This window comes from Lepidochelys kempii, chromosome 1 (assembly GCF_965140285.1).
Source record: "Lepidochelys kempii isolate rLepKem1 chromosome 1, rLepKem1.hap1, whole genome shotgun sequence".
Lineage (NCBI taxonomy): Eukaryota > Metazoa > Chordata > Testudines > Cheloniidae > Lepidochelys > Lepidochelys kempii.
The window spans coordinates 49,469,553-49,492,763 of NC_136380.1; the positions used below are offsets into that span (position 1 = coordinate 49,469,553).

The 23,211-nt window shown below is 44.9% G+C and overlaps 1 protein-coding gene across 8 annotated transcripts in view; it reads left to right on the forward strand.

The window, feature by feature from the left end:
- The window catches only part of PDS5B (PDS5 cohesin associated factor B), a 257,905-nt gene that overhangs the window by 181,582 nt on the left and 53,112 nt on the right, over nt 1-23,211 (forward strand). For all 8 annotated transcript variants that reach the window (XM_073341612.2, XM_073341603.2, XM_073341649.2 and 5 more), the window contains 6 exons: nt 4,718-4,823; nt 9,086-9,246; nt 13,157-13,280; nt 14,099-14,257; nt 15,013-15,081; nt 21,070-21,206. In XM_073341612.2, the coding sequence (XP_073197713.1) occupies nt 4,718-4,823; nt 9,086-9,246; nt 13,157-13,280; nt 14,099-14,257; nt 15,013-15,081; nt 21,070-21,206 (756 nt within the window). The remainder of the gene's footprint in view (nt 1-4,717; nt 4,824-9,085; nt 9,247-13,156; nt 13,281-14,098; nt 14,258-15,012; nt 15,082-21,069; nt 21,207-23,211) is intronic.

A 23,211-nucleotide genomic window follows, 5' to 3' on the forward strand; every position in this document is an offset into this window, starting at 1 on the left:
CTGGGACTAGGAGCGATAGAGATGGTGCCCGAGGAGTTCATGGGCATGGGGTATTACTCCCATTATTTCCTCATCCCGAAGGCCAAAGCGGGACTCAGACCCATCCTTGACCTGTGAGGTCTGAGCCAGTACATGGTGAAACTCAAGTTCCACATGGTCTCCCTGGCCTCCATCATCCCCTCTCTGGATCCCGGGGACTGGTACGCTGCCCTCGATCTGCAGGACGTGTACTTCCACATCCACATATTCGAGGGGCACAGGCACTTCCTCTGTTACGTGGTGGGACAGAATCATTACCAATTCCTGGTCCTCCCATTTGGTCTGTTATTGCCCCCAGGGTGTTTACAAAATGCATGTTGGTGGTAGCAGCCTACCTCAGATAGCGGGGGGTCCAGATATTTCCCTATCTGGACGATTGGCTTGTCAAGGGCACCTCCCGGTTGCAGGTGAGGGATCATGTGGCGCTCTTTGTGTCCATGTGCACTGCCTTGGGCCTGTTGGTAGACAACACCACCTCCACGTTAGTCCCGGTCCAACACATAGAGTTTATCGGGGTGCTCCTGGACGCAGTGTCAGCCAGGGCCTCTCTCCTGCCACACAGATTAGAGACCCTGAAAGGTCTTAGCGACTCGGTCACAAGGTTCACAGTGACAATGATTTGCTTACAACTCTTGAGTCACATGTCGGCATGCACATATGTGGTCCATCACGCCAGACTCAGGATGAGGCCTCTAAGTTCTCCCAGACCTCGGACAGGATGGACAAGGTCCTCACAGTGCTGGACTCTTTGATCACCTCCCTACCGTCATGATCCGCCCCAAACAATATGCTCCAAAGGGTCCCATTCAGGGACAGGACCCCTTCGTTGGAGCTGGTGTCCGATGAATTGGATTTGGGGGAACGGGGCATGTGGAGAACTTTCAGGCCCAAGTCCTGTGGTTGGCTCAAGACCTGACCCTACATATAAACGTCAAGGAGCTCAGGGTGGTATGGCTGGCGTGCATGGTCTTCCACCCGCACCTGGAGGGCAAGGGAGTCAGGGTCCTCAAGGACAACACAGCCTTGATGTTCTATATCAACAGGCAAGGCGGAGCCTGATCCTCTGCCTTCTGCCATGAAGCCCTCAGGCTGCAGGACATCTGTATAGCCCACGACATCCACCTGAAGGCCTTCCAGCTACTGGGCGCCCGGAATGAGAGGGCGGATCGCTTGAGCGGGGATTTTTCCCTCGTAACACGAGTGGTCCCTCCACCTGGAAGTGGCCCACTAACTCTTCCTCAGGTGGGGATCTCCCCAGGTGGACCTATTCACAACTCGGCAGAACCAGCAATGCCCCCGGTTCTGCTCCGGGGGAGCCTAGGGAGGGGCACTATCTCCAATGCCTTTCTCCTGTCCTGGTCAGGCCAGCCTCTCTACTCCTTTCCCCCGTTCCCTCTAATCAGCAGGGTCCTGGAGAGGATAAAGACGGGCAAGGCCCAGGTCCTCCTGATTGCCCTGGCATGGCCTAGGCAGAATTGGTACGGGACCCTCACGGGCCTGGTGGTAGCTCCACCGTGGCCATTGCCACTCCACCTGGACCTGCTCTCTCAGAACCAAGGCCGCTGCCTTCATCCCAGCCTAGCGGTGCTTCACCTCATGGCGTGGCTGGTCAGTGGTTAGGCGGAGAGGAAAGGGTGTGCTCAGAATAGGTTCAGCGCGTCCTCCTCAAAAGTAGACGGCCCTCCACTCACTGCACTTACTTGGCCAAGTGATCCCGGTTCTCTAGGTGGGAGGCGAACCAGGGTGTCACTCCGTGGCTGCCCCGATCCAGCTTATCCTTGATTACCTCCTCTGCCTGAGGGCCCAGGGCCTGGCGCCCTCGTCAGTCAAGGTGCACCTGGCAGCCTAATGGGCCTTCTATCCGCCAGTGCAAGGGCCCACAGTATTTTCCCATGCTATGACTGGCCGGTTCCTTAAGGGTTTGGACAGTCTTTTTCGCAGTGGGACCTAAACCTGGTGTTGGCTCGTTTCACGGGGCCCCCTTTTGAACCGCTGGCCATATGCTCCTGGTCTCCCCTCTCGTGGAAGGTGGCCTTCCTGGTTGCAAACACATCGGCCAGGCGAGTCTCGGAGCTCAGGGCCCTGACCTCTGAGCTGCCATACACGGTCTTTCATAAGGACAAGGTCCAGCTCCACCTACACCCCGCATTCCTCCCGAAGGTGGTCTCCACCTACCACATGGGTTCAGGGCATTTTTCTATCGGTCCTCTGCCCTCAAGCCTCACGTGTCCAGTGAGGAGCACAGTCTCCACATGCTCGATGTGTGGCGGGCTCTGGCTTTCTACCTCGAGTGGACCAAGCCGTTCAGGAAGTCCTCACAACTGCTTGTCGCCTCGGCGAAGTGTGCGAGCGGCCAGCGGATTTCCACTCAGCGGCTTTCCAGTAGGATCACTTCTTGCATCCGGTCCTGCTATGAGCTGGTGGGTGTCCCCCCGCCACCATTGTAAGGGCACACTTGACTCGGGCTCAGGCCTCTTCTGCTGCCTTCGTGGCCCACATCCCCATCCAGGACATTTGTAGGGCCGCCACGTGGTCTTTGGTTCAGACGTTCACCTTGCACTATGCGATTGTCTCCTCAACCAGGGATGACTCTGGGTTCAGCAGGGCTGTCCTCTGTCTTGGGAACTTGTGAACTCCTACCCATTTCCAATAGATATAGCTTAGAATCACCTATTGTCAAATACACATGAGCAATCACTCAAAGAAGAAAAGACAGTTACCTTTTCCGTAACTGGTGTTCTTCGAGATGTGTTCCTCATGTCTATTCCACATCCCACCCTCCTTTCCCTCTGTCAGAGTTGTCTGGCAAGAAGGAACTGAGGATGGGGGGAGGGTGCAGCTCCCCTTATACTGTGCCAGGCAGACGCCACTCCAGGGGTCGTGAGCGGTGCTCCCCCTTACAGGTACTGCTAGGGGGAAAACTTCTGGCGCCGGTGCACGTGGCGAGCACGCACACCTATTGTGGAATAGACATGAGCAACACATCTCGAACACCAGTTACGGAAAAGGTAATAGTCTTTTCTGCTCTACTCTGTGCTGATTAGGCCTCAGCTGGAGTATTGTGTCCAGTTCTGGGCACCACATTTCAGGAAAGAGGTGGACAAATTGGAGAAAGTCCAGAGAAGAGCAACAAAAATGATTAAAGGCTAGAGAACATGATCTATGAGGGAAGTTTTTAAAAATTTGGTTTGTTTAGTCTGGAAAAGAGAGGACTGAGACGGGACATAAGAGTTTTCAAGTATATAAAAGGTTGTTACAAGGAGGAGGGAGAAAAATTGTTCTTAACCTCTGAGGACAGGACAAGAAGCAATGAGCTTAAATTACAGCGAGGAAGGTTTAAATTGGACATTAGGAAAAACTTCCTAACTGTCAGGGTGGTTAAGCTCTAGAATAAATTGCCTAGGAGGGTTGTGGAATCTCCATCATTGGAGATTTTTATGAACAGGATGGACAAACACCTGTCAGGAATGGTCTAGCTTATACTTAGTCCTGCCATGAGTGCAGGGGACTGGACTAGATGACCTCTGGAGGTCCCTTCCAGTCCTATGATTAACATCTGTCGGTTCGATTTAATCATAAACAAGGAGATACTTAGGTGATCCCAACAAGTTGCAGTCTTGAACCAGTTGAGAAAAAGACAACTGCAGTGGTGGGGTCATGTCCAACATGTAGAAGAAGGTTTACAGAAGGTTTCTAGAGCTAAGGTTGAAGGAAGTAGAGTACGAAGCGAACCAGAAATGATGTTGGAAGATGCAATTATGAGGGGTTTAAACCTAAACTCTTCCATACTAACTCTTGCTGAAGGAAGAAGTATTTGCAAGGGATCATTCAAAATGGAAGTCCATTTTGCACACCACCATGGCTACATCTTAGCAACGTGAAGTTGCTGCTGCTTAAGTATAGCTGTTGCTGCCAGCTCCATCTTCAATACAAATATGTTTTTAAGAGCGACCAGAAGTAATATGTTTGTGCGGATGTTTTGACTAGACCCAGTCAGGAAACAGGAAAATTTTGAGTTTTTGAAAAAATGTCATCCTAAACTCCCTTTCTGTGAGAGCGAACCCAGGGATTACGAACAATATTTTTCAGGAGTGTCTCTGAGCAGCTGCCTCTGCATTGCCAAACATGTCTAGTCTGGCAATCACAGCTCCCCTTCAAGTGTAATGCAAGGAAGAGCAATCAAGCTTTACTTCCAATTTTACAGTATCTGTCATCTTTAATGTACACTTAGAAAGAAAAAAGCATAGATTTTATTTTACCACTCATCTCCTAAAATTCTGGCTGTAGGCTAAATAACGAGCAACCTCTGAGTTTATCAGTTCTAAGAAACCATGATAGCCAGTAATCTGAAGTGGAAAAATAACATTTTAACTAACTTAATTATCTAGTAGCACTCAGACTATTCACTTACTTCGCATTGGTCTCCCTTAAACAGAGTAATTTATTTACAGCTTATATATTCATTATTGTAAACAAGGCAGTTTTGTGAGTGTAAATATTACATTAGAGCCATTGTCTCAAATTATATATTAGGGAAGAGCAATCAGATATTTGTGGAAGGCTGATTAACAGTGCCTTTCTAATAGATTTGAACTTAATGTTTTAGAAATGGATGTGTTTGCTGAAATCTGCAGTAATTTGTAACTTTGACTCAACGTTCTGTTTTTCCATTTCTCAGTGCCCTTATCAAGCAAGTAAACAAGTCTATAGATGGAACAGCAGATGATGAAGATGAAGGTGTACCTACTGATCAGGCAATCAGAGCAGGTCTTGAATTGCTTAAGGTAAATTTTCTCTTGTTGTTCAGTGAACAGTAAGATAGCTTTTTTTTAAAATTCTCTAAAATAACTTTGTTAAAATATATTATTCTAAATTTCTTAAGCTACTGTTGGCTTTACCGCAGTTATCCAGAAGAAAATGTTTTCCATACTCTTCACGTTAGATAGAGTAATAAAGTGATAGAGCAATAGAAACTATAATTGCAAGCTCAGTATCTCTTCACAACTATACTCAAATATTACTGTGTCCTTTTTTCATGCATGATGTAAATAAAAGGTAGTGAGGATATTTATATACACCGTGCTATATATTCTCTTTAAAAATTTATCTTAAAATTGAAAGTATTCTCTTTTGGAGGTTCAGGTCTGAGCTATAGCTATTGGAGTGCGCATTTGCCTGCACTTCCATCCATCACCTTTTGGTTTTATTCCTTTGTCCTGTTGTGTACACACACACACGCTAGCAATCATTAGTGCAACCATTTTCACCTTTATCATATGTATTGTCTTGTGTTGCTGCATAACTTGTCAATCAAGGTACTGATTGGATTGATTGATTGGTGATCCCTCGATTTGAGGATGATCTCTACATGGATTTACATATGGGTCCTGAGATGACTCAGGAGTCTGATCCTGAAACTGAAAATCTGTCTGCAGTAGCTACAGACATTTTTGTGGCAGGCCAGCAGCCTGCTGGGAGGAAGTTATTTCTTTTTCCTTCCTCCTCTGTACCTTTTCAGCTTCGAGGGCAAGGTGCTTCTCGAAGCAGGTCGCTGCCTGATAGAGGATATGGTGCCATTGGGGTCAGATGGTAGTTTGCTCTTCCCAGCTTGCGATGTCCACATCAGTTTTCTTAAGACATGCTTTCAGTGTGCCTTTGTAGCGTTTCCTCTGACGACCATGGAATCTCTGACCAGCGTGAGCTGAGAGTAGAGGACTTGTTTTGGGAGGCGAGAGTCTGGCATCCACACGCAGTGTCCAGCCCAGCGAAGTTGGTGCATGAGGATCATTGCTTCAATGCTAGTGACTGGCTTCAGCGAGGATGCTGGCATTAGTGCGGCGATCTTGCCACTTGATGCAAAGGATCTTCCAGAGGCATCGTTGGTGATACCTCTCCAAACTCTTGAGGTGCTCTTAATAGGTCACCCAAGTTTCACATCCATAGAGGAGTGTAGGAACAATTGTCTTATAGACCTGGATCTTCATGTCCTGTCATAGGTCATGGTCCGTGAAAATGCGTCGGAGCAATTTCCCAAAGGAAACACCTGTGCACTGGACCAGATGCTGGATCTTACTGTCGATTTTTGCATTTTGAGGAAGTTGGCTACTGAGCTAGCAAAAGTGCTCAACTCTCTCCAAAGTTTGACCCTTGGTGATTTGTGGTGGGTCATGTGCAAGGCCTGAAGCAGGTTGATAGAGAACTTTAGTCTTGGCAATATTGAGTGAGAGTCCTAGGCTTTGGTAAGGTTGTGCAAGAAATCCAGTATGGACTGAAGGTCATTCTCAATGTGCATGAAGATGACGCAGTCAGCAGCACGCTGAAGATCAGTAATGGAGGCACTGAAGACTTTAGACTTAGAGCAGAGATGTCGAAGGTTAAAAAGCTGCCCATCCATTCTGTATTTAATGTCAACTCCACTGGGGAGGTGATCTTTAACGAGGACCAAAATGACTGCTAAATAGATGGAAAACAGGGTTGGAGCAATAATGCATCCTTGCTTAACCCCAGTTTTGATGACGAACGGTTCCGTCTCAAGGCCATTACAGAGAACCATGACAGATCATGGAGAAGCATTAGGACCTTAATAAATTTTGGAGGGCAGCCAAATCTGGCCAGTACCTTCCACAGGGCTTCGCGGTTGACAGAGTCAAAGGCCTTTGTCAAATCGATGAAAGCCATGTACAGGTTCTGATTTTGCTTCTGAGACTTTTCCTAGATTTGCCAGGCAACGAAGATCATGTTGGGTTGTCCCGCGGGATAGTCTAAAACTGCACTGAGATTCTGGCAATATTTCCTCAGCAAGGGAAGTAATCGGTTTGAGAGGATACAGGCAAGAATTTTCCCTACTTAGATAGCAAGGCAGTGCCTCGATAGTTTCCATACTCCGATTTATCTCTTAAAAATTGTAACAATGATAGCATTTCTTAAGTCTTCTGGAATCTTCTCATTATATCAGATATGAAGAAAAAGTTTGTAGAGCTTCCCTACCAGTTCTTCACCTCCAAACTTGTCGACTTCAGGTAATATGCCATCTGGCCCTGCTGCCTTGTTCTTAGTTTGCATAATGGCTCGTGTTACTTCTTCAAGAGTAGGGTGTCAGCAAGAGATTCTCTTTCATGTCATTGAGGTATAGATTCGATGGTGGCATCAGAGACCGTTGATTCACGGTTCAGGAGTAACTCAAAATGCTCCTTCCATCTGGCTTTCATTGCTTCGCTGTGCTTAAAATATGTTGACCCGTCTTGGGCTCAGAGTGGTGTGGGTTCATGGGAGCATGGGCCATAAATGGCCCTTATTGCCTGAAAGAAACTCCTCACGTCATGTTTATCAGCATAAAGCTCAATCTCCTAGGCCTTTTCTCACCACTACTTATTTTTGATGTCATGGATTTTCCTTTGGGCTTCATCCTTGAGTTGCTGGTATGACTCTTTCTAATCCATAGGAGAGTGACTTGCCTCTGCCTCCCTTTTCTTCAGAAACCAACTACAGTGGAACCTCGCTATAGTCAAATCGTTTAATATTTTAAAATCACTGTTTTATTCAAAGAACAGCCAATTCCTAATTTTTACCACAGTTTATTATTACATATAATACTAATATTGGGATAGTATGCCAAGGCCCCAGTCAGGATCAATCTCTTACACTAGACATGGTATAAACATAGTTAAACAAAGTTCCTATGTCTCTCCTGTTCTCCTGTTTTTCTTGTAACTCTGACAAAATAAAAAATGGCGAAGAGCTCATCACCTTACGATTTACAAATGTGTACTCTGAACAACGTGAAAATCTCTTTAACTGAAGCAGTACAGAATGTAATGATCTGACTTCACTATAAGGGGTTCCACTGTGTTGCTCATATCATATATGCTTAGTTGTGTTTATGGCATCAGATACATTAATGCTGTAGAGTACAGCCTCAAGTTTATGAAACTCTTCTGGGTCACCAAAAATTGACAGTTGGATTCAGACAATTAAAGATGAGAGCTCTGTAGACTTTGACGTCTGCAGAACATATAGCCCAGATTATCCAGAGATCTGAGGCCAGTTTGTTTAACAATATGGTAATTTGGGAATGGGGAAGGGTGAGTGTAGATGTTTAACATCCATAGTTGAAGATCTGTACATGTCTGGACAAGGTTGGAAGAAGTCAAGAGTGAAAGGGTAGGTTTGACTTGTCATCAGAGGTGGTAAGGAAGACCATACGAGCCAAGATGTCGCTCAGGAAGACAATGGAGAAAGATGGATCTAGGACAGAACTGAACTGTGTGACTATCAACAGAGAAGAGAGGGAGGAGGAAGAGAATCCACTGAAATTAATGCTGATAAAGTGGTCAGAAAGGCTGGTGGAGAGCTAGGAAAGGATAGAGTCCAGAGAAGACCAAGGAAGAGAGGGATAGTCAGCAATGTGAAAGGAAGCAAAGAAATCATGGAGTATGAAAAAAAGCACACAAATTTGAAAAATATGTCATTAGTGATTTTTCATGAAGACCATTTCAGCAAAGTGGAGAGGACATAATGAGGTGTGAAAGGGAGGAAGTTGAGGCTCCAAAAAATCAACAGCCTACTCAAGGCAATGAAGGGAAGGAGAGGTGATAGAGAATGAAGTAGGATCTAGTAGAGTGTTTCTTTATGGTCGGAGATCGTCTGTTCTTTGAGAGAAAAGGGAAAGAGCCAGGAGAGAGAAGGAGATGGCAAGGCAGGATGGAATAGGATGGGCAAGGGCAGTCTAAAGTGTTAGGGATAAATGTTTTGGGAGACCCCACCGCTGGACACAGGAAAAAAAACAGAATCAAAGGATTGTGAAGGGAGGTTGAGGATGGGGAAAGCACATAAACATTGTTAAGACCATGAGCACAGGGAGACAAGTGAGCAGAAGTGAGGGAAAGAAGGTCTTCAATGGAGAGGTGAGAGGTAGGATTGCTTTTCCAAAAAACTGCAGTGTATTCTAAGGGTTCAAAATATGGCAGATGATAACACTTGATAATTTAAACAATTGTGGGGTTGTTTTTTTAAAGTTAACATGTGACTTGTCACTTCCTTGTTGCAGGTCCTGTCATTTACACACCCTATCTCATTCCATTCAGCTGAAACTTTTGAATCCCTTCTGGCTTGCCTGAAAATGGATGATGAAAAGGTGGCAGAAGCTGCATTACAAATTTTTAAAAACACAGGAAGTAAAATTGAAGAGGACTTTCCTCACATCAGATCGTGAGTTCGATTATACTGTTCTATTTGAGTACAGTTCTTTATTAAATGGAATTCTAGAGGTTACATTTTATTCATGTGGAAGTGCTATATTTAACATCCTTTTTTTTTTTTTTTTTTGGAAGGACTCTATGTTACTCCAAAGAAAAGTTTGTGGCACTCAGGCTTTTAATAAGAATAGCAGTGCGGTTTAAAAACCCTTAAATGCATTAACTGATGAAAGGTAGAAGTGCAAGTAATAGGTGAAAAGCAGTGTTTCTTCGAATGATGGTCCCTATTGTATTGCACTGACTGTTTATGCATGCGCACTATGCATCCGGAGTGAGAGAATTTGAAAGCAGTAACATCCATTAGTTCTTCGAATGCTTGCTCATGTCGATTCTATTCTAGGTGTGTGTGCGCCAACGTGCATGGCTGTTGGAGATTTTTGCCTTAGCTGTGGCACACTCTGGAGTGCCATGCTCATGCCACGATATGTCAGGTGCTGCCAGCCCTATGCCTTCACAGTTCCTTCTGATCGCCCGTGGTGGTCAGTCAGAGCGCCTTTCTTGCTTAGCAAGAGCTAACTGTTGTCTTACCATTCTGAACTTCGTGCTTTAAGGCCATTGTATATAGTTTGCTTTACTAGTGTTAAGTAGTTCTTAAGTAGTTAAGTGTCAGTTAGTTAGTAGTTAGGGTCCCAGCTGGACTTGCCCCAGGTGGCACATGCCCTAATCTCCTGGGTTCAAGCCCTGCTGTGACTGCAGCAGGCCTATGCCTGCAAGTGACTCCCCCACAGCAGCTGCCTTAAGTGCCTGGGGGAGTCACATGCTAAGGAGAAAAGAAAAGGAGTACTTGTGGCACCTTAGAGACTAACCAATTTATTTGAGCATGAGCTTTCGTGAGCTACAGCTCATGCTCAAATAAATTGGTTAGTCTCTAAGGTGCCACAAGTACTCCTTTTGTTTTTGCGAATACAGACTAACACGGCTGTTACTCTGAAACATGCTAAGGAGAGATGCTGGATCTACAAAAACTTTCAGCCCTGCACCCAGAAGGATCGGGACATCGGCCTCAGGGTTCTCCTGATGGAGTCCGCCCTCCGCCCAGCTTCCAAGCTGTCCGGGGAGGTTGCACCAGGTGCCTCGGCCTCCATGTGCAGCGCCTCATAGGCACCTGACTTCGGGCGCCGTTCGCCATCACTGGTGCCGAAGAAGAATGGAAAGAAGCGTGCCCCAGCACCAAGCAAGAAGGCCCAGGGGTCATCTATCAAGGGACGCAGGCCTGCCCACCAGACTGCTCCAGAACTACACGATTGTGCATCCCTGGCTGGGGCGCCCAGCCCCCTTAAAGGTCCACCACTGATTCTTGGGAGCAGTAGGGGATCCGCACTCCTGCCTGCAGCTTCATCATCCTAGGCTCCCATGGCGCAGGGAGAGCACAGGTCTCTACCTGCTCCGATGACAAACCTGGTGCCGTAGGACACAGCTAAGGCTCCCCAAGAGGACAAGTCCACCATTAAGACCCATCAGGAGACAAGAACAACACTGCATCATTGGTCGTCCAGGCGAGTTCCCAGATCCCCACGGCACTACTCTCTGGCACGGGGCCAATGCTCCCCTTACTATTCCTGGCATTGTTCACTTTCTCAACAATCGTCATCTAGGCATCAGTCCCAATCACTAGCATGGTGGGAATGTTCGTGGTACCAGTTCTCCCTTCCACAGTACAGTTACCATTCAGTTACATCTGAGCAGTGGTCACCAGTAGCCAGACCAGCAAACAAATGCAGGCGTAGACTGCTCCTTTCTGGTCACTGAAAGGGGGTTCCTCCGGTACAGAGGGCCAGTTCAGCCCGTCGTCACGGTCTCATCGACATCACTAGGCACGGGAGCCCGCTCCTTTTTCAATGGCAGCTCAATGACTGCACGGCCAGTGCAGTGACCTCATTGGAGCGAGAGGGGCATGCAGGTTGTGATGATGCCTCCTTCACAGCACTTGTCGGTGGCTGTGATGGAACATCTGGTGGCGGCCCCACTGGCCCCGGACCCTGTACCAGAAGCCCGTTCAGAGGTCGGGGTGGAGGAACCTGTGCCCATCCCAAAGCTCCTTTCTATGACAGTGGTCGAGACTCCAGCATCCCCACCGACAGTTCAGTCTTCCTCTTCATCCCCAGATGAGGCAATCACAGGACCTTCTAGAGCTGGCCTGCTGGATGGGTTTAGGGAGCATCAAGCCCTTGTCTGGTGTGTGGCTGAGAACTTGGGGCTCAAGGTGCAAGATATGGTGCAGCAGGAGGACGCCCTCTTCAACCTTCTCTCAGCTAGTACGCCCGCCTGGGTTGCCCTGTGTGTGTATGAGGGGGTCCTCAAGATAGCCAAGGCCTTGTGGCAGACCGCCTCCTCCATCTTGCTCATCTCGAAACGGGCTGAGAAAAAGTTGAAGTTATTGGCAAGAAGGAACAGAGAGGGTGTAGGGCTGGTGGCACCTGATATACCACGGCACGAACGTGGCACTCCAGAGGGCGCCACAGCCAGCCCTGTGGGTACTGCTAAGGCAAAAATCTCCAATGGCTATGCATGTGGGTGCGCGCACCTAGAATGGAATGGACTTGAGCAACACATCTCGAAGAGCAGCAGCTATGAAAGGTAGGTAACCGTTTTTTCATGCATGTACCATAGGCTCACGTCATGGTTTTGTCTGAGGTGATAAAGGACAGGGCAGACTAACCATGTCTGCAATTCCTTCTAACCACCATATAGTCCAGGTCAGCGCTATAGTGTCCTCTTGCATGTGATGAACTTCTGAAAATATATAGTTGTACATAGTTTGAGTATTTTACTGTTTTTACTATTTATATAGTCCTTTTTTGTAGTTAACTAGTTTTAGGAGTAGAATTGGGACCTTGGGGGGGGCGGTGTTTCTGCAGAAATATTCTCCCTCCCCCTTGTAGCCATGTGCTTGTACTGGACTATGCCGAAGACGCTAGGCTTTAAAATCTGCGCCTCCTGCCCGCATTCCTTCTCTGTCAGCGACGAACTTTAACCTTGCCTTTGCTTCTTGGGAGAAGCCCACATTGCATCCCAGTGCAGTATCTGTCCATCCTTCCCCAGCTGTACCTGAGAAGGCTGGGCTCTCTGCCTTCAGAAGCACCTCATGGAAGTTGCCACAAGACCTCATTCAGACCCATGGCCTCCTTCAATGGTATGCCTCTTGGGTACATATGTAGAGCAGCCGTGTGGAGTTCAGTACACAGTGTTGCTGAGCATTACACCTTGGTGCAGGATGCAGTGGCAGATTCCTCCTTCAGCACACCTGTCTTCTGTTTAACTATTCCAACTTCATCCTTGCACCCTCCTTTGACTGAGGTATTGCTTGTTAATCACCCTCAGTGGTATGCAATAGGGACTATCACTTGAAAAAGAAGAGGAAGTTACTTGGCTGTAACTGGAGGTTCTTTGAGATGTATGGTGCCTATTGTATTCCACTTCCCGCTCTCCTTCCCCTTTGCTTTGTATCTGTTAGATTTGAGGTAGAGATGGAACTGGAGAGGCGGTTGATCTGTCCATCTCTTTATCACCTCAGAAAACCACGAGGTGAGCCAAAGGTGTGTGTGCGTACCAATGGACGCTATTACTTTCCAATTCTCAGGCTATGGATACACAGTGTGCATGTCTGAAAACTAACTCCATATTACCGTACTTCAGTTACCACAGTCTGTTACCTAAGTTAATCACTTTTGTAATGCTGGAAAGATATTCTTTCATATTTAACATTTGTAGAACCAGATGAAGGACAGGGAAAAAACTGAATTTCCCAAGGAGTCCCCCAGTCATTTGTGCAAATAAGAGTTTCTTTTGTATAGCTATATTGTGAAAACACATAAAGTAGCAAACTTTAAAATTTGTAAAAGATATTCACTTTTTACTTTCAGTGCTTTGCTCCCAGTTTTGCATCACAAGGCTAAAAAAGGCCCCCCTCGTCAGGCCAAGTATGCCATTCACTGCATCCATGCAATATTTTCCAGCAAAGAAACACAGTTTGCACAGATATTTGAGGTAAGAAAAAAAGGTTTTAATTATTTTTCTTTTAATCTTCACATTGCATATTCATATTTATGCCTCTGTATTTTTATTATTTTGTTAAAATAAGGAGTATAGTGGAAACTGATCTTGAAACACAAGTTATTCTATCAGTCCTTCCCCAGTATCCAAGTCATAAAACTAAAGGAAATAAACTTTTTTCCTTTCTCCCTTCAATCTCAAATGAATAGTTCTTGTTGGTGCAGTGGAGGTCATATTAAAGGGCTCCAATCTTGCTGGTTGAATAGATTCTGGTAGAAGGTCTACGCTTACCTGTAGTGATAACAGGCTCCAGCAAGCAGTCCTTGATGGTTCAGTTTGTATTCGGAAAGGGAACAGTGTGTAAATCGTTCACTTTCCTTTGGAAGCTTGGGGTAACTGGAATTAAATGGGACTAATGGAAATTTATGCGTTCACCATCCTTTATAATTAACTTTTATAGTACCTTTGATCTTGAAGGATCTTAAATCACTATTCAAAGAAGAATCACTTAGTCCACTACTGAAATAGTAATTTTGAGGGATGGAATGTGACATCAATTTAACAACACAGAAAAATATATCCGTTAATCTAATGAGTTCATAATTCCTGCAATGCTTTTGGGGGGTGGGAGGGGAGGGTTTAGGGGGTTGTGTGTGTGTGTGTGTGGAGGGAGGGAGGGAATGTGTTCCTGTAGCAGGTGAAACTTTTAATTGAATGGAATTTTTAGTGTTCAATAATAAATACTTTTTTTAGTATAGCTAAACTGATTAGATTGGTATGATCTGAATTTGTTGCCTGTATTTATCTTTTAGCCACTGCATAAGAGCCTTGATCCAAGCAACCTTGAACATCTCATTACACCATTGGTTTCTATTGGTCATATAGCCATGCTGGCCCCAGACCAATTTGCTGCCCCTTTGAAATCCTTGGTAGCCACCTTTATTGTTAAAGATTTGCTAATGAATGACAGGGTAAGTACTTTTTTAACTATTTGTGCTGCCTTTGAGAAATTGACTTTTTTTCTTCAGTAAGATATTCAGGAAATAGAAAATTAGGATAGTTATAAAAATTAGTAGCATGTATGTTTCCACTTGTCTGTATACATCTCGAGATATTTTGGTGTTTTGGCATGTATTTTTTTAACTTGACTGGAAATTTATGCAGTAAAAGGGGGGGGTAAGAAGTCTTCACCCCCACCCCACAGATAATGTGTAGAATAAGTTTTCCTTTCATGGATCACAGCAAGTGACTGTCTAATACTTAAAAATATTAAATCCACTTGGTGAAATCCTGGCTCCATTTTAGTCAATGGGATTTTTGTGGTTGATTTCAAGCTGGGTCAGGATTTCCTCTCTTGTGCTTGGGCCAACAACTTGACACTTTAAGAAGGCTTTATTCCAATTTTGAAATAGTTAGCAGATCTTAAATGCAAGAATTTAACTTTGTTTGGCTTATATTTTAAAGCAATTGCTTTCTCTTTGTAAATAGAAAAATGAAATCAGTAAAAAATATCTTTTTCAGTATGATTAAACTGGCTGTGTCAATAGTGAATACGTGTATTAGCATTACAAAAGCCATATAGTTAACCAGTGAATGCTGCTGTTTGTCTTTAAAAGCAGACAGAAGCAAATAAGATTATAGTAGTCTTTATTAATAATATAGTATCCTATTAATAATAGTAATAGTATAATAAACTAAACATAACAAGATGTAAAATTTTATTTAGCTTCCTGGGAAAAAGACAACTAAACTTTGGGTTCCAGATGAGGAAGTTTCGCCTGAAACACTTGTCAAAGTAAGTAGCTCTTAAAACTTTTTCTTGGTGTATATTTACTGGCATAATAATTGTGAATTAATAATGTCTGTATACCTAAAGATACCCAGAATTTCTGAAGCTGCCATTAATAATTATCATTTTTTTCTGTATGTTTCCTTCAGATCTGTCTGCCCCTGTGATCTTTCTAAAACTAAAGAAGTTTGGTTTAATAAAATAAGAATTTTGTCAGAATAGACTTGGACTCACAACTCCTTCCTCTTGGGATTCCACAGGTCTCCTTCATGGGGCTCTGCCATGATTCAACAGGGCTTCCCCGGCCCACCAGTATCCAGGTTCCAGTCTTGCTCCACAAGGCATCCCTTGGTGTTTCACACTTTTTACCTTGGTTCAGGGGCCCCACATGCATCCTTCTTGAGGAAGGCCTGTGATTCAGACTGGCTTCCCTAGCTCTCGTGTCTCCCTTCTGGTTCTTGTTCCTATCTCATCCTATTCTGCTGACTTGATACTTCTCTGGAGTTCTGCTCTCCAGGCTGTCTGCCCTATCTCCTGTACTGGGAGTCACCTAGCAGCTGGGGTTGATCATGTTAAGGAGGTAGCTACTTCATTAACACCTTGGCTCTTATTCCCCAGCTAATCTTCTACTCCCTTGAATACCTGTTTCCCCAAATGGGTCATGTCATAGAATAAAAGTTGACTAGCCCCAGACCCCACTACCCCTTAAAGGGAACAGACTACCCTGTTACAGAATACCATTCCAGCAATCTCATGTATCACCGGTGGTACACATACCAAATTTGGGAACCCTTGATCTATACACTATTTATGCAGCCACCAAATTGTAAGCATTTATACACAACTCTGTAGTGCAGTACTAACTATGAGGTGGAATTATGTTATTAGGCTAAATATACATGGGTAAGACAGGCATTCCCATTGCAGATTATACCAGTGTTCCATCTAGGCCAGTATTCTGTCTCGGAAAGTGACCATTCTGTACAAAATGCTTCAGAAGATGCAAAGATTCCCAAACTGGACATACATTTTGATGATATTTTAATATCTTCAGAAGTATTTTCTTTGCCATTCCTTATGTATCCTAACATTTTGGGTTGCTTTTTAGTGCCATTTCACTCCTGTGGCTTGTGTTCCTGGTTCCCTGTTTGATGATGTCAGCTCACCTAAAACCTTTAACATTTTAAGACTTCATTTTTCACAACTTTTATTATTAAGCAATGCCTCATTGTGACAGTTTACATAAGTGGGGAATTTAACCTAGTTCTCTACTATGGCAGGTTAAAATTCCATCTATCCAGCCACACTTTCTCTCAGAAATAACCTGCTATATCTTTGTCCTTTCTGTGCTTATTTATGAAATATACATGCATATGTAACCCACTGTTTCAGTGTATTGTGCTGCATCCTCTACACTAGAGGTGTCAAACATGTCTCACAGGATGTATCTGGCCTGCATGATATATCTCTGTGGCTCTTCTGATGTACTGAAATGTGTGCAGAATGTAAGCTTTCGTTTTTTTTTAAATAAGGAGATTTGTAGGCCCCATAGCTACAGAGAGAACCTTTCAAACATGAACCAAGTGTAAACCAATGTCAGGTTTGTCAGGCAGACTGAAGCAGTGGCTGGGAGAGGTGAACTCGCCTGTTCCCTTTTAATCTCATTGAAGTGTGATCTCTGTAAGGGACAGTGATGACACTGCTATACCAACATTAACTATTCCATTGCTGATGGTCATCCCATCACCTAAAATAACGGCGATAAGAGTGAAGCCCTTGAGGACTGATGAATTGCTTCATTCCCTCAAGAATTCTTGTCACACCTTCTGCTCCTTGGACTTATACACCCCAGCACCTTGTAGACAATTTTCTAAGCCACTGCCTTATAGATGCTAACTGGCTCCTTACCCTTTCTGTGAGCCTCTGAGGAGATGAGAGGCTACTACCATCTCTTCATAAGACCCCGTCACCTACCAAGTAGGCATTTTAATGGGTCACTTGAGCTGTCAACCAGTCCATGCAGAATCAGTTTTCTCCACCCGGCTCATTTCATCCCAGTGTGGCAGCACATCCTATCGGACAAATGGGTCCTAGACATCATCTCAAATGGCTACACAAACAGAGTCCTTTCTGCCCCTTCTCCAAATCACCCTTTTTCTCGACCCCTCTCAGAAAAGAATTCTCAGACAAGAGCTGGATTCGCTGGTCCAGCTAGAGACAGTAGAAACCCATACCGCTCCAACAGAGGGAGAAGGGTCTTTACCCCAAATACTTTCTAATCCTCCAAAAGAAAAGGCCTGGAGACCCATCGTGGACCTCAGACAGACGAATGTCTTCATTCGCCATTGAAGATTCAGAATGGCTACCCTGGCTGCAGTAATCCCCTCCCTCAGTGAAAGTGTGGCTTGTAGTTCTTGTTTTGAGGGACACGTATTTTCATATAGACATTCACACAGTATTTCCTTTACGATGGGCCCTGCACTATAGAGTGCGCTCTTCTTTGGCTTCTTGACACCCCAGAGGGCCTTTACAAAAGTGATGGCTGTGATAAGCAGCCTATTTGCAATTACAGGGCAGCCTAATATTTCCCTACTTTGCTGCCTGTACCTTCTGATAAGACTGTCCCATGAGCAAGCCAGTCTGTCACCTCCTTACTTGATCTGCGTCACTCCTTGGGACTTCAGGTAAATCAAGAAGAGTCCACTTTAACCCCCACAAGAGTAATATAATGTATTGGAATGAATCAGGACTCGACTGCATACACGGCATACTTATCTCAGGACAGATTCCTCATGATGAGATCTAATTTCTCAACTTAGACATAGCACCAGTGACAGTCTGGTCATGCTAGCCCACGTGGCCTCTTGCACCTATATTACCCCCTTCACCTATGGGTGCCTCCAGGCATGACTGAGGAATGTGTAGCTCTGAGCACAGACTCCCTGAACAAATGGGTCTCACTTCCTCATAGCATTCTGACATCACTCACTTGCTGGGAGACAAATGCCAATGTCTGTGTAGGCGTTCCCTTTGTTCTAGCCCCACCCATGAAGATGCTTATGATGGATACCCCACTACTGGGATAGGGAGTGAACCTGGATGACCATTCAGCTCAGGGTTCAAGGTATCAAAATCTGGAACTGGTGCATCCAACATCTGATCACCCTCTCTGATGTGCAGTTACTGGGAGAAATGAACTCCCTAGCAGCCAGCCTCGGCAGGCATTTTCACAAGGATCACAAGTGAGAGCCCCACATTTCAGTGATCCAGCACATTTTTTGACAGTGTAGATTTCCATATTGGGATCTCTCTGCAACCCAGAAAAACAGGAAATACCTGGCCTACTGCACTTGGGACACCCAGGATGCAATTCCAGAGGGGATGTTTTCATAGTGTAGTGGTCAGACCCACTGATGTATGCCTTCCCTCCTATCCCCCCTGCTCCTTTGCATCCTCCAGAAGATCAAGCAGGACTAGGCAGCAGTAATTCTAATAGCACTATGGGGACTGAGGCAGTTCTGGTTCATGATGATCTTGCGGATGGCCTCTCACCCTTGCATTTACCTACAGCCATTTCTGGGTTTGGTGTTGCAAAATGGAGGCAGCACCAGCCACCCCAACCCTGTATCCATCCATCTGATAGCCTGCTTTTTGGATGGGCAACAGAGCTAGAGAAGTCTTGCTCAGAGGAGGGCCAATCTATCTTTCTCAATAGCAGGAAATCATCTACAAGAAGGTGCTATACTGCCAAGTGGAGGGGGTTCTCTTTGTGGTGTCAGCAGGATTCGGGAGGAGTCTAGGATTCCTCTTATCCTGGAGTATCTCCTTGAACTCATCAGGCCTATCTGTTAGTTCATTACAGGTATATTTAACAGCTATTAATATCTTTTTATCTTCCAGTTTTCAGCCCCCCCCACAACAATAAAGTTTCTAAAAGGCATTATCAGAACATTCCTGTTGGTATTAAAACCCAGGCCTGTGTGGGACCTGAACTCTGTGCTATCAGCACTTATAAACCTGCCATTCAAGTCCTTGGCTTCCTGCTACCTTTTACACTTAACAGTGAAGGTATTCTTCCTAACTGTTAGTACGTTGGCCAGGAGAGTGGGTGAGCTTGGGGCCCGCATAGTTCCCCCACCTTATATGGTGTTTCACAGAGACAGTTTACCTGAGATTACATCCCACGCTTATTCCCAAGGTTTCTTCCAATTTTCACTTGAACCAAACAGTCCACCTATCTGTATTTTACCAAAAACCTCACAATAGTAGTGAGGACAAAGAGACTCCACTCCCTTTATTTAAATTTATTTCAGTGAGAGGTATCTGTTGGTGTAGCCCAGGGGTTCTCAAACTGGAGGTTGGGACCCCTAAGGGGGTCGCGAGGTTATTACATGGGGGGGGGGGGGTTGCGAGCTGTCAGCCTCCACCCCAAACCCCGCTTTGCATCCAGCATTTATAATGATATAAATGTATAAAAACGTTTTTTTACATTTGTAAGGGCGGGGTCGCACTCAGAGGCTTGCTGTGTGAAAGGGGTTACCAGAACAAAAGTTTGAGAACTACTGGTGTAGCCCCTTAGAAAGCATGTAAGAGAGCTGCAGGAGGACATGTCTCATCTGCAGACGTAACAGGAGCATAAGGACTTCATTGACAGGATCCACATGGAGACATCCAAGATGGAGTATGCTAGCGAGCTACAGATGACTACAGGAGCACCAGGGGAAAGAGGAGAACTGGTTGCTCTGTGGGGAGGAGGCTGGCTGCTTGTGGTCTCTGACAGTAGACATGATATCCCAGGAGGTGTGCTGTCTGCTTAGAGCCCAAATTGAAGATGTTATAGAAAGGATTCTGAGGCTCATCTTGACAGGTTTCAGAGTAGCAGCCGTGTTAGTCTGTAACTGCAAAAGGAGTACTTGTGGCACCTTAGAGACTAACAAATTTATTTATGTATTTATTCATCTGTCCCTCTGATCGCTGTCCCATGCTGTTCACCCACATGGGTGCTGATTATACTGCCATGTATGACCCTCAGCAGATCAGCAGGACTACAGGGCTCTGGGAGTGAGGGTGAAGGATTTGGGAGCAAAAGTGGCAGTTCAGTCCATCCTCCTGGTTGAGGGTAAGGGCCAATTCAGGGACACGTGCATCCTGGAGATAAGTGTGTGGCTGCACAGATGTTGCCTACAGAAGGGCTTTGGTTTCTTTGACCATGGGGTCCTGTTCTGAACAGGACGACTCCTGGGAAGAGGTGGGGTCCATCTGACCAAGAAGGGGAAGAATATCTTCACACACTGACTCACCAACTTAGGGATGAGGGCTTTAAACTAGGTTCAAAGGGGGCAGGTGACAAAATCCCACAGATAGGTATAAAAAAAAGTGATTTTAACAGAGGGCTAAATACGTAGTGAGGGAGGAAAAGGGAAAATTATAGTGACGTCATAGGAGCAGCAAGAGGGACAACAGTGTGGGAATCTGCTCAACATCTTAGATCTCTATGCACAAATAAGATATTAATTCTGCTCTTCATATGCATAAAAACAAAATAAATGATGATTGGATTATTTATCTTGGTTGTCCTGTGAGTTCCAAAGTTTAATAGTAATACTTTTATCATGTATTTCAAAATAAATATTATGTGGTGTCACAGGACAGCGGATGTGAATGTTTGTGGTAGAAGGCTTGATTAGCCATGTTCTGTAGCAGATGTTTACTTACAATAGTAAATGTATAATTTTGTTATTGTACCTTTCAATGAAAAATTGCTTTATTTCGTGAAAACTAGTAAGGTTTATTTACATTTCAGAAATTTTAGGAACTATGCATGTTGCAATGATGATGAATGCATGTGTCACATGCTTGTGAGGAATATGTTCTCTACCTAACTAAAGCATTTGAGAAGATTATATTGCTAAATGATTAGGCTACTATAGAGATTATTTCAAAATTTTGTTTGCAGAGTGCAATTAACGTATTACTTGTGAACATTTCTTTCAGATCCAGGCCATGAAGATGATGGTTCGATGGTTGCTAGGAATGAAGAATAACCACAGTAAATCAGGAACCTCTACTCTGAGATTGCTAACAACAATATTGCACAGTGATGGAGACTTGACAGAACAGGGAAAAATTAGGTAAGCCATCGGCAATTAAGTGCAACCATCTGTTTGGACAGTACAATTGCTCAACAGTTTCAGTAACTTAGAAGGGGCAATGTGCATTGTATGGAGAAGAATTTAAGGGCATTTAGGATGTATCGATATATGTTATACTTTATATTCCCGGATAAAAGAAGTTCCAGAGAACTTCAAAGTTATTTTGTTACTATAAATATAGTGCAAAATCATAGTAAAAAGTTATGCTTTTTCCTCTACTTTTTCTCTCATCCTTCCACTCTGAACTACTTTTCATACTGAAAGGAAAAATTGCACAATTTCTCCTTTTTCTCCTTCTAAACTGACTTTAAACAAAAAATTTTTAAAAAAATCTTACCTTGTGGTGCACTTTATGGCTAGTTGAAGGCACTCTGCCTTTTAGGAAGGGAGATAAGGATGAAGAGGAGGAGGGAAATAAGTAAAGAAGATTAGCTTTTTAACAATTTGTTTCATCTGGCTGTTAGCCCATTTGCTTTGACTGCTAATGTTTATTTTTGTGCAAACTTCTTAATCTTCCTTCAAGTATAAGTGAGGAGCCGAGTTCACCATCATTGTTCTTGGCAAACGTTGAAAATTCTGTTTACAGAAACTAATGGGGAGAAGAGAGGGATTACAGTAGTCAGAATAAAGAGATTTCCATGTTTGGTATATAGTCAAATGACTGTACAATCATTATGCAAATCAAACACCAAACCAATCCAGAGGGTAGGGAATTGCAAAATAGAGCATTTTGTAGTTATGCATTAACTTTATAGTCACTGCATTCAAGCTGAGAATTCCATTTCAGTATAACTTGCAAATAATCATAATACTCTTGAATTTAAATACTATCACAAGACCCATAAATAGAAGTCGGTCCGTGAAGGAATTAAGTAGTAGTAATTCTTCTTCGAGTAGCATTCCTGCATGCTCTACTTTAGGCATATGTGCGTTCCTGCGCCTCTGATCGGAAATCTTTGTAGCAGTGTCCATTCGGCCCCCACATGCACGCTCATGTCCTCGTGCTCTGCCTTGAGGGGAGAATCTCACTCAGTTCCTTTTCAGCCACCCCTGGCTAGAGATGGAGTGATTCGCAGTCCGTTCACAGATACTTTACTTATTCAGAAATGTGGTGTTATCTGGTTTTTAGTGCTTTTATTTTTTTCTTAGGGCATGCCTACACTACAAATTTAAGTAGACTTAAGTCAACAAACAGCCACTTCCGTAATTACTGTGGTTTTCCATGTCCCCACTACCCTCCTTCTGTCTGTGCCTTCACCAGGAGCGCTTGCATCGACTTAACAGGGACAATGTTGAGGGCTGAGAGCCTGGGCTCTCACTCAGCACTGAGCTCCCTGCTGGGAGCCAAGCTGCAACCCGGGCTCTCACTCAGCAGTGAGCTCCCTGCTGGGAGCCCAGCTGCCACCCAGCATATTCAGTCTCCTGGGTATCAAAAGCGTGTAAACACAGTACTCACAGATTGGGTGGGACCTCTGCAATAGACACCTTTGGTAAGCCTGAGGACCCTGTGGGCCCAGGCACCAAAGCAGCGGTACTGCTGGTCAGGGACAGGGACGTAGACTGTACCACCTCTGGGCAGACGGCTCTGCTACAGAAGCCCGCGGCACAGGCAACTGCAAGGCAGCCATCATCAGACCACTTGCTGCGGCCAAGGTCTCCAGTCCCTGTGGCACCAGCAACTCAACACCAACAACCACTGATGGTAGATATTACTGTGGCACCACAGGAGTTTAGATTCTCTAAGAACCTTATGGTACCTGAGGCACCAGAGTCTCCTCTACTTGGTACCACAGCCCTGGTACTGAGCAAATCTCGGGCCGAAGGCTTACCACCAGCACCGAGCTGTGCACCTCCAGTTTCCATGTCAGCTCCACCACTTTTCAGTGGAGATTTGGACAGTGACCAGGAGGAGGTTCTCTTTCATCTCTTCTTCTACTTCTTGCTACCATGACCATCCATGGGCTCAGCCTCCCATGCCTTTCCC